Here is a 10,436-nt window from a genome sequence, read left to right as displayed (position 1 = left end):
CAAAGCGACTTACAGTGCATTCGGGCTATCAATTTTTACCTATCATGTGTTCCCCATATTTAAAATATATTAATAATAATATATAATATTAATAATATATATATATATATATAATAATTTATAATAATAATAATTTATATATTTATATATTTATATATATATATATATATATATATATATATATATATATATATATATATAAATATATATATTAATTATTATTATATATATTAGTAAACATCTGAAGTGGATCAAGAAAGTTCATCAAAGTTGTTCTAAGACATGAACGCATTTTGATTTTATGTTTTAGGACAACTTTGCTGAAAGGTTTTGATCCACTTGAAATGTTGACTAATGTATATACACCTTACAGTTAAATAAAACATTTAAAAGAAGAGAAGAAGAGGAAGAAAACACTTTTAATGCAAACAAGGCAGCAGAGCTGGTTCGGCTGCTGGTTTCAGATTAGTTTACGAAACATAACACTAGTTCCAGTGTGAAATGAGTTCAGTCTCAGCACAAAGCCATTCTTTCTGTTATAAACACATTTGGGTCAGTTTATAGAAGTAGACTGTACTATAGTTCTGAAGCCTCAAATCATAAAAACACAAAAATGTACTGATTTTAAACACCAGAGAGAGCAGAAACACAAGCCGATCTTTGAGATCAAACGTGTCCTCACTTTAACAAAGCAATCCTGAACTTCAGACGTTACGATAAAAGAGATTTCACTGGAGTTTTGCAAGAACTTTGACCGTCAAACTGCGCGAGCGGCAGAGAAGTAATGATCCGAGGCTTGTGTTGTGTCCACATCTATAGCGAGCCTCGGCTCTTAGGAAGGAAACTCCCAGAAAGAGCAGGATGCAGCTGTTGATCCCCGGACTAACACTAACACTCCGAGCTCGGGGATTGAGCTGATCTCACTCACCTGTGATCTTCCCTCCCGTGTCTCCGTGTCCTCGCCGGTGCTGCAGGAGGAAGTAATCGTTAGATCTGTCCGTCACCCAAAGCTTCAGCGCGTTTTTCAGCGCGACTTCTTCAGGAGTGATCCACATCCTCACGAGTGCGACTCGCGGTGCTCTCTGTAGTGCGCACTAGCCTCGGATTCCGCCCATAACTGCAGTTCCTCTTGTGGCGTGTAGCGCGACTGTTTATTTCCGCTTTTTCCAGCCTTTCCTGCTCTCGGTTCCGGCGAGGGAAGTTTCATCTCTCCGCCTGCAGTGTCTCCTCACGGATTAACGCTGACGACGCGTTTCCCGCGTTAATTCCACTGACTGACTCGCGTCAACCGACGTTTTTTTAATTTTGTATTTTTTTTAATGTCTTTATCTACAGATGCGTACAGAAGTTACTGAAAAGCGTGCTTGTATTTTATACTGAGATGAAACAAAATCCTTGCGTCGTACTGGAGCTGCGGAAACTTAATGTTTAATATCGCGAATAAACTCACTGTCGCGGCTGAGGAATGAGACTCTCTGACTGACTCTCTGATCTACAGTGATATCGTTGACTTGATTGCAAATAAATGCACAGACACTATTTAACTGAACAGAGATGACATAACTGAATTCAATGATGAACTGCCTTTAACTATCATTTTTTTCATTATTGACACTGTTTTCCTAATGAATGTTGTTCAGTTGCTTTGACGCAATGTATTTTGTTTAAAGCGCTATATAAATAAAGGTGACTTTGACTTTGACAGCCGCTCCTCCAATCAGAAGAACTCTCTGCCTGTCAATCATTCTCGTGTGAGGGCGGGGCTTTATAGACCGATCGATACATTAATATTTTAATTAATATTTGTATTGTATTCAGTTTAATGAGTGCAAAAAAAAAAACGAAATTATGTTATATTTAAATATGTATATTATAATTCACATATTATATATAACAACAACATTTCATATCCACAAATGTATGGGCATCACAAAAGCGTAATTTTAATTCTGGTAGAATAGAAATGATGATGATCAACCTTCACTGAATGTTCAAAGCGTCCAGTGATTAAATGTTTTTAAAACTTTTTGTAAACGTTACAAATGAGCTTAAATGAAACCAGCTGTTAGACGAACATCCAACTAAATCTTTTCAAAAGAAAACTCCATGAACGATGTATAAATAATGTTTTTATGCTCGTGTTTTGACAACATTGACAAGATAACGTTGAACAAATGTTCTGTTAATGTTAAGAAAGTTTGACAACACTGCCAGATGTTTATCAAGATTTGATTGTTATCAAAATGCTTCAATAAAATGTTTGGATATTTGTATTTCACACACAGTAAATACAGGCGTTCAGTGAACATGACATTTAGAAATCTGAAAAATCTCTTTCTATTTACTAGCAATACTCAACATGTTACCAACATCATAATCATGCCAGAAACATGCTAACAACACGCCAACCATGCTAACAATATGCTAATCATGCTAACAACATGCTAATCATGCTAAAAACACGCTATCAACATGTTAACTACATGTTAATCATGTCAAAAACATGCTATCAACATGCTAACAACATGCTTATCAAGCCAGAAACATGCTAACAACATGCTAATCATGCCAGAGACATGCTAATCATGTTAACAATGTGCTAATCATGTTAACAACATGTTAACCACCGATAAAAATCTATTATTTATTAGTATCTTAACATTGTTTTAACCTTTACAACTACAAAATATCCATTTAAATGTTACAAAAGCAAACTGCTATTGCATCTCTTCATTTAGTTGTTTGATTAATAATTAGTGTCCTGCTTTGCTTAGCAAACTTAAAGTCATGTAATATGTTATTGCTGAATTGATGTACTGTGACATATTTAAGAGTGAAACAGGTTTTAGAATGTGAAACATTAAAGGGTGGGACTTGACTTTATTCATTGTTAAAGTAAGTGTATAAACTCAAGAGGTGAAGGAGAAGGTCTCTTGGTGAATGAAATGTTTACATATTATATACATGCATGTATGTATTTAAGAAAAATATGTTATGTTTATATATTAATTATATTTATATATAATATAAAATATAAGAATATAAATTCTTAAATATATACATGCATGTGTTTGTATTTACTGTACATATACACAGCACACATAGGCTACATAGATTATGTAAACAAGAAAAATTATGGAGGCGATTAATCGCGATTAATTGTTTGACAGCACTATAAAACATTCTCAAGCTTACTGAAGGCAAGTAAACACTACAAGTCCTACTTACAAGCTAAATGATGAATACATTTATTACTCAAAAATACAACTTAAATAGTCTTTTATTACATTTTTTCAGATATTCTAGTAAAGGTTTCTACAGATATATATATATATATATATATATATATATATATATATATATATATATAATGAATACATTTCATAATATAATGTAAAAATAATCTTCACTTTATACATTTAATATAGATAATTCTTATTAAAGTTCTCTTTTATGCAAAAAATTATTAGGATATTAAGTGAATATATTTTGTAAATTTCCTACTGTAAATATATCAAAACTGATATAACTGATTAGTAATATGCATTGCTTAGAACTTCATTTGAACAACTTTAAAGATGATTTTCTCAATATTTAGATTTTTTTTTTTTTGCTCCCTCAGATTCCAGATTTTCAAATAGTTGTATCTCAGACAAATATTGTCCTCCTAACAAACCATACATCAATGGAAAGATTATTTATTCAGCTTTCAGATGGTGTAAATCTGAATTTTAAGTTTCAAACTTTTCAGGCTTTTACAACTACTTAAAATTTTTGAGGTTAGGCTGTCTCGAGCCAACCTTTTTATTTCTAGTTACTAAATTAGTTTATTACTATTATTTGCCAAAGCGTCCGTCAGCCACGCCTCTGTTGCGTCATTTGATTGACAGCGCATCTGGAAGTACGTGCCCCGCGCTTCAACACCATATATGGACATTATGAAACACGCCGGAAAACGGTGCAGCACTGATTATCGTCCTACGCGCTTCTCTGAAATGTCCTCTTTAAACGTTCGTATTAATCATCTCATGTAATTTGACAGTTCTGTCGTGACGCTAAAGCATTTCGCTTGGTTTCCCAGCAGATTTATTGATCAAAAGGCGAGTGTATTCGTGTTTTCATGCGGTGTTCTGCCGGAGGAGTTTGAGCGGCGCTCCTTCTGTTTCCGGCGCAGTGAGAGCAGAGGTGTGATTCACAGCAGCAGCTCCGAGATGCAGGTTTGTGTCTTTAAAATCAACTATATCAGAGTTTAATCCTCATTATAATGTGATGTGTGCTTCCTCGCGTCTTTGTGAGTGATGTATGGAGATGATGATGAAGGGTTAGTTCAGTGTAGTGAAGCTCGTTTAACTTCAGATCTAGTGATCTGGGTGTGTGTTTACAGTGTGTTTCTGACCTTCTTGTGTTAATATCAAAAAAAAAAAAAAAATTGTAATTTGTTACGGCTTATCGGGTGTTATTTTTTCTTTTTTTTTTTTCTTTTATTTAAAAAAAAAAAAAAAAATGCTTTAAACATTTTTGTATTTTATTTTACATATTCTTCTCTCATGTTCGAAATAAAGACTACAATCAATCAATCAATCAAACATCAAGGAAAATGTGATTTCCAGTACTGAAAATGAGTGAAATAATGAAATCACGGTCGTTTCTAGAGCTTTAGTATACGGAGTGCTATTATATATCATGGTGTTATTATACTTTACTAAAACCATACAATGAAGATACTGATTGGTTTGTGAATGTAGGATCCGAACGCAGACACCGAGTGGAATGACATCCTCCGGAAGAAGGGCATCCTTCCTCCCAAAGAAACACCGGCGGAGGAAGAGGAAGAGGAGCAGCTTCATCAGGCGCAGTCTGTGGGTCCGTCTCCCCTGAGCTGTACATGTGTGTGTGTGTGTGTGTGTGTGTGTGTGAGAGAGAGAGAGAGAGAGAGAGAGAGTGTGTGTGAGAGAGGGAGAGGGAGAGAGAGAGTGTGCGTGCGTGTGTGTGAGAGAGAGGGAGAGAGAGAGTGTGCGTGTGTGTGTGAGAGAGAGAGAGAGAGAGAGAGTGTGTGTGAGAGAGGGAGAGAGAGGGAGAGAGAGAGTGTGCGTGCGTGTGTGTGAGAGAGAGGGAGAGAGAGAGTGTGCGTGCGTGTGTGTGAGGGAGAGGGAGAGAGAGAGTGTGCGTGCGTGTGTGTGAGAGAGAGAGAGAGAGAGAGAGTGCGTGTGTGTGTGGATGGATGATGATGTCTTGTGTTGTTCTGCAGTGAAGACGTATGAGAGCATGACTCTGGAGGAGCTGGAGGAGAATGAAGATGAGTTCGGTGAGGAAGATGAGCTGGCCATGGAGATGTACAGGTACAGAGCTTCAGAAGAGACCTGCGGCTCGTTTCAGCCCAGCTTTGATTTTTGATGATCAGTAGTTGTGCTCAGACTCATGGTCTGTGTTCTGCAGACAGAAGCGGCTGGCCGAGTGGAAGGCCAATCAGCTGAAGAACAGGTTTGTGGAGGTCAGCGAGATCTCGGGGCAGGATTATGTGCAGGAGGTCAATAAAGCCGGAGCGGGAATCTGGGTGGTGCTGCACCTCTACAAACCAGGGTGAGACTCTCCAGACACACACGTTCATCTGTGCATCTGTCAGTCCCTTATCAGTCCATTTGTACCTCTGTATGGAGAAGTGCAGTGATATAAAGCTGTGTGTGTGTGTGTGTGGCTCAGGATCCCTCTGTGTACGCTGATAAACCAGCATCTGTCTCAGCTGGCCCGGAAGTTTCCTCAGACCAAGTTCCTGAAGTCCATCGCCAGCACCTGCATTCCCAACTACCCTGACCACAACCTGCCCACGATCTTCATCTATCACGAGGGGGAGATGAAGGCTCAGTTCATCGGGCCGCTGGTGTTCGGAGGAATGAACCTCAGCTGTGACGGTCAGAACACATCTCAGTTAAACAATAACACACTCTTTTATAATGAGAGAGCTCTGACAATAACTGAATCAATCACTGGATGGTTTTCCAGACAGATGCATCGGTAACCCTACCTTTTTTTTGTTTGAAGATTAAAGATTAATAGATGGTCTAAAGCCAAAGAGCTGTAATATCTGTCTTCTCAGATTACATGTGTAACGTGTGTGTGTGTGTGTGTGTCAGAGCTGGAGTGGCGTTTGTCTGAGTCCGGAGCGGTTCAGACGGATCTGGAGGAGAACCCCAGGAAACAGATCCAGGATCAGCTGCTGACGTCCATCCGCTGCTCCGCACCGAGCCGCAGAGACGCAGACGAGGACTCGGACGACGACTGACCACATCACATTACACCACCTACTGACCACAAGCACCACATCTACACTGTTTTATACCATCTCTAATAGCACAGCCTGTCACTTCCACACTTACCATTTATTCTATAAACTTGTTCTATGATTTGAGTGTTTTACTGTGTGTGTGTGGGTCTGATGAAGGGCAATATAATATTTAAGACTAAATTAAATGACAATGTGTTGCTTTAAAGTTTGAAAAGACAACTTCCTACAGATCTACATAAAAAAGGCTTCATTTGTCAGATTTTTAACAGCTAATGGCTTCGCTGGTGGTTTCCGTTCTCTCGCAGCCATCAAACAGAGACTTCCTGTCGTATTATCAAGTGATATTTAGGGACCATCACAGGCGATTTCCCATCAATTTCCTTTTAGCATTTAACACCCCCCAGGCTTCCTGATTCCCCTCCCACTGACTCTGATTTCACAAGAACACATCAGCCAGCAGTGAGCTTCAGGTTAGATTTATTAAACATCTGCAGCACGAATGCAGCTTCACCGGGCTTCAGGCGTCACGGAGTCCGAGAGAATCCCAGCAGACGTCTGGAGAGGAAACGCTGGGTTACACACTCGTGTGATCTGTGGCTCGGGTCTCCTGAAAGAGTGTGATGTCACGGGAAACTAGCAATCCTGCCGTGAAAAGCCTAAACAGGAAACTCGTCCAAAAGGTTCTGGAAACTTCTGTAGTGAACATGCATTTATTTACTCAAGCTTGATAGTAGTAAATCGGCTAAAAATAGGTTTTTTTTGTAAGTACCTTAAACTTTTAAGTAAAATCAGATTTAAAATCAGGCTTATTTTGAATTAGAATTAAAGCTGCATTCAAAACAGTGATGGAACATCAGGGAAAAATCTTATCTGTCTATAAACGTGTTCATGTCAATCCTTTGATATTGACACACAATGATATTGAATGGAGTTTCTGGACATATTTTCCCTCTCCTTTGTAGATTGTAAGTTACGTGATGTATTTGGAAAACATATTTTTGTGACAAAAACCCGAAGCTTTTCACATTTCCCCGATTTTGATATTTTGAGAAGTGCATTAAAGCAAATTCATGCAAATCATTAAATAAAATTCTCATTCTTATTTTGTGAAAAACTGAATGTGATGGAAAGCTTATATTGATCATTTTAACCCAGCACAATATTTTGCACATCAGCAGAATTAGTTTTAAGATTCTTCCATATCTTCTAATAAATAACAGGAAGAGAGAGAGAGAGAGAGAGAGAGAGAGAGAGAGGCTTTCACACTCACCTGCTGTTTCTTCCTGCGCAGAGAGAGTTTCGGTGAGAGACGCATGAGCGGATGAACCGAGTGAGACTGCATCACACACACACACACACACATTCATCAGGGAACATGCGTGAAGAGACCGAATGCAGTAGATGAGATCTTCATACCTCTCTCTCGACGGATCCCACGGAGTCGTGTGCTTTAGAATAGTGAAAGAGAAACTGAAGAGCAGAAGAGACGGTCAGAGAGCCGTGTGTCTGATCGATCTGATGTGTGAGTGACATCTTACCCTCTTGAAGACATTCTGGATCTGCTGCTGAAAAAGCACACGTGAGAGGATTGAGACGGGCTCGTGACGAGTGAACAAACAGCACACACGCGTGTGAACATCACTCACCTGCTCCTGATTCCTCCAGCGCACTCCACACAGAGTGTTCAACAGAGCCGAGCCCTGCAACACACACACACACACACACACATGCACACACACACACACACACACACACACACACACACATGCACAAACACGCACACACATGCACACACACACACACACACACACACACACATGCACACACATGCACACACACACGCACACACACACATGCACAAACACGCACACACACACACACGCACACACACACACACACACACACAGTATGTGACATACACTGGTGGTCATTATTAGGATTCTTTAATGAAAGAAGTCTCTTCTGCTCAGTAAGGCTGCATTTATTTGATCAAAAACAGTAAAACTTGTGAAATATTATTCTAATGTAAAACATCTGTTTTCTGTGTGAAAAACATTTCTGATTATTATCAATGTTGAACACAGTGAATCATTCTAAATATTTTATAATCAGTGTATAGATAGATAAATAGATAGACAATTATAAAACAACAAAGAAGCCAAAAAAGTCTTCTCATACCTGAATATAATCTCCATAACCATCACAATCTGTCAGTGGATTTGGATAGCTTTCTGTAATCATAAATACAAAGTCAATTATTTATTTACTTACTAATTTATTGGCTCATATTCACTATAATGTATATATAGACTCAATTATATCCCTCTCCAAAACCAAAATCACCATAAAAATTCATCATAAATTGAAAACCACTTTAAATTAATTTAAAAAAAAAATAGGATTTGATCAAGATTCAAAAGAAACTAGATTTGGATACAGACACTTCGATTTTAGGTTTCTTCTAGTTTCAGGGATTGATTATTAATATTCTCGAACAGGAATCCTGTAGCCTGGTTTCTAACTTTAGCATCACTAGTAAAGCTGATGCACTAACTGGACCTGCATCTCTAATTCATGTGAGTGATGTGAAAGTGCTGCAGGTGGGACACTCACCAACAGACGAGAAGAAGCTGCTCATCAAACAAACCAACGAGCAGAAGAGCGCAAAGTGCCGCGGACACGCGCTCCCGCTCGTGCTCGCGCTGCCCATGTCTCGGACTAGTTAGTGAGCGCCGCTGGAACTAGTGAACTAGTGAACTGACCTGGTGCTGATGCGGGAGGGGTGGAGCCTCTCAGAGCAGCTGACCAATCAACACCGAGAGCGCCTCCTGAGGGGTTCCGCCCTCTTAATGAGGACTCGACGTGACGTCACAGCACAGCGCTGGGGCTGTTATAGTTGCACATCACAGAGACGTCCTCATTACGTCATTCCATCTGTCTGAGAGTTTGCTCATCTTCAATACTTCCACTAACGTTATAGAAATGTCAGGGCAACTCATTCCTAAAGTGCAGCTAACTTTATTAATATATCTTAGACTTTATTAGGAATGTCCTTATGATGTTATTTGTTCTTGATGAGTATGTTTTTGTCACCTTTAAATAACGTTATAATCATGACAAGAAAACTGGACATTTTAACGTCAAATAACATAAATAATAAGTGTGTGTAAGTGTTCTTTTGAGTGCGGTCCTGTCTGACGTCATCAGTGGCGGAACTCCTTGTATGGGCATCTCTGAGCAAGCACATCATCTAGAGCAGGGATCAGCAACCTTTTCGGCATGACTTGCCATTTCTTATTTTTATGGTTAACCACTGTGCCAAGTGTGCACAGCCCCCCCCCCCCCACCACACCCCGATATAATTCTGTATTTAAACGGTACATACACAATTTTTTATTATACGATAAAAAAAAGTTTAACGTTTAATCAACGTTAATGCACTGCTTTAATTGATGAACGTGCACACACAGACACACACACACACACACACACACACACCACTCGCACACAGAGATCTGAGATCGTGCTGTGCAAAAAGTAGCATTCAGAAGCTCATAAACCTATGAGTGTTGTCACGTTACTTTTATTAATCGATACTGAATCGCTACATTATTTTTCTCAACAACAAAGGGGCAAAATCGCTTCATTGTCTGCAGAGAGAGACAATTTACCCCCCCCCCCCCCCCCCCCCACTTTCTTTCTCTCAAAATGGCCATATTTCAGAAAATTTTTCATCACTGGATATAGCTTTAGGTCATTTAACATTTCTATGGTAAAACGTATTATTAAAAGTTGACTAATGTTAATTGATTTGCAGCTTCATCTTACCTCACTCTCTTTAACGTTAAACTGACGCTTCGCGCTCTGCTTCTGTGAACAGTAAACCCCGCCTACTTTGATCTGATTGGCCATCTCAGTCATTTTGACATTGACGAGTGCTGTTAGACCGAGGCTTTGATCTGAAGCACCTAGTATGTGCAGTGTTTGCACGTGCATCCATGCAAGTTAATTCTCACACTTTAATAGTATTTGTAGCTCCTAACAGGCTGTGTGACTATGAGAAGTTATTACATCAAACTGTACGTCATTATACAGTTTTCCTTATTGCTTGCGTGCCAGCGATTATCCCTCTGCGTGCCACTGTTGGCACGCG

General features: G+C 39.1%; 3 protein-coding genes across 3 annotated transcripts in view; 1 reads left to right on the top strand and 2 right to left on the bottom strand.

The window, feature by feature from the left end:
* Positions 1-1,433, bottom strand: part of LOC132153258 (TBC1 domain family member 8) — a 36,998-nt gene extending 35,565 nt beyond the window's left edge. Inside the window, exon 1 of the mRNA XM_059562645.1 lies at positions 929-1,433. Within this exon, the coding sequence (XP_059418628.1) occupies positions 929-1,055 (127 nt within the window). The 5' untranslated portion in view covers positions 1,056-1,433. The remainder of the gene's footprint in view (positions 1-928) is intronic.
* Positions 1,434-3,983: 2,550 nt separating this feature from the next.
* Positions 3,984-6,401, top strand: pdcl3 (phosducin-like 3). The gene is made up of 6 exons (XM_059562643.1): positions 3,984-4,217; positions 4,746-4,863; positions 5,249-5,339; positions 5,437-5,580; positions 5,701-5,909; positions 6,132-6,401. The coding sequence occupies exons 1-6, from the start codon at positions 4,212-4,214 to the stop codon at positions 6,278-6,280; spliced, it is 717 nt and encodes a 238-aa protein (XP_059418626.1). The 5' UTR covers positions 3,984-4,211; the 3' UTR covers positions 6,281-6,401.
* A 342-nt stretch (positions 6,402-6,743) lies between these two features.
* Positions 6,744-9,066, bottom strand: LOC132153257 (neuromedin-U-like). The gene is made up of 7 exons (XM_059562644.1): positions 8,897-9,066; positions 8,462-8,514; positions 7,930-7,983; positions 7,822-7,848; positions 7,700-7,753; positions 7,554-7,619; positions 6,744-6,838 (listed from the first exon to the last, which is right to left on the bottom strand). Exons 1-7 carry the CDS (start codon positions 8,991-8,993, stop codon positions 6,791-6,793), a joined length of 399 nt encoding a protein of 132 aa, XP_059418627.1. The 5' UTR covers positions 8,994-9,066; the 3' UTR covers positions 6,744-6,790.
* Positions 9,067-10,436: the final 1,370 nt, after the last annotated feature.

The sequence above is a fragment of the Carassius carassius genome, chromosome 11, assembly GCF_963082965.1.
Source record: "Carassius carassius chromosome 11, fCarCar2.1, whole genome shotgun sequence".
NCBI lineage: Eukaryota > Metazoa > Chordata > Actinopteri > Cypriniformes > Cyprinidae > Carassius > Carassius carassius.
Note: the sequence above shows the minus strand (reverse complement) of the source record. Positions and strands in the feature narration are given on the sequence as shown.

Coding starts and splice junctions, on each gene's coding strand:
- pdcl3 (XM_059562643.1), top strand. Junction 4,864..5,248: donor TCATCAGGCGCAGTCTGTGG/GTCCGTCTCCCC, acceptor GTTGTTCTGCAG/TGAAGACGTATGAGAGCATG. Junction 5,340..5,436: donor CTGGCCATGGAGATGTACAG/GTACAGAGCTTC, acceptor TGTGTTCTGCAG/ACAGAAGCGGCTGGCCGAGT.
- LOC132153257 (XM_059562644.1), bottom strand. CDS start 8,993: ATGGGCAGCGCGAGCACGAGCGGGAGCGCGTGTCCGCGGCACTTTGCG. Junction 8,515..8,896: donor CAGCTTCTTCTCGTCTGTTG/GTGAGTGTCCCA, acceptor TTATGATTACAG/AAAGCTATCCAAATCCACTG. Junction 7,849..7,929: donor GCTGGAGGAATCAGGAGCAG/GTGAGTGATGTT, acceptor GTGCTTTTTCAG/CAGCAGATCCAGAATGTCTT.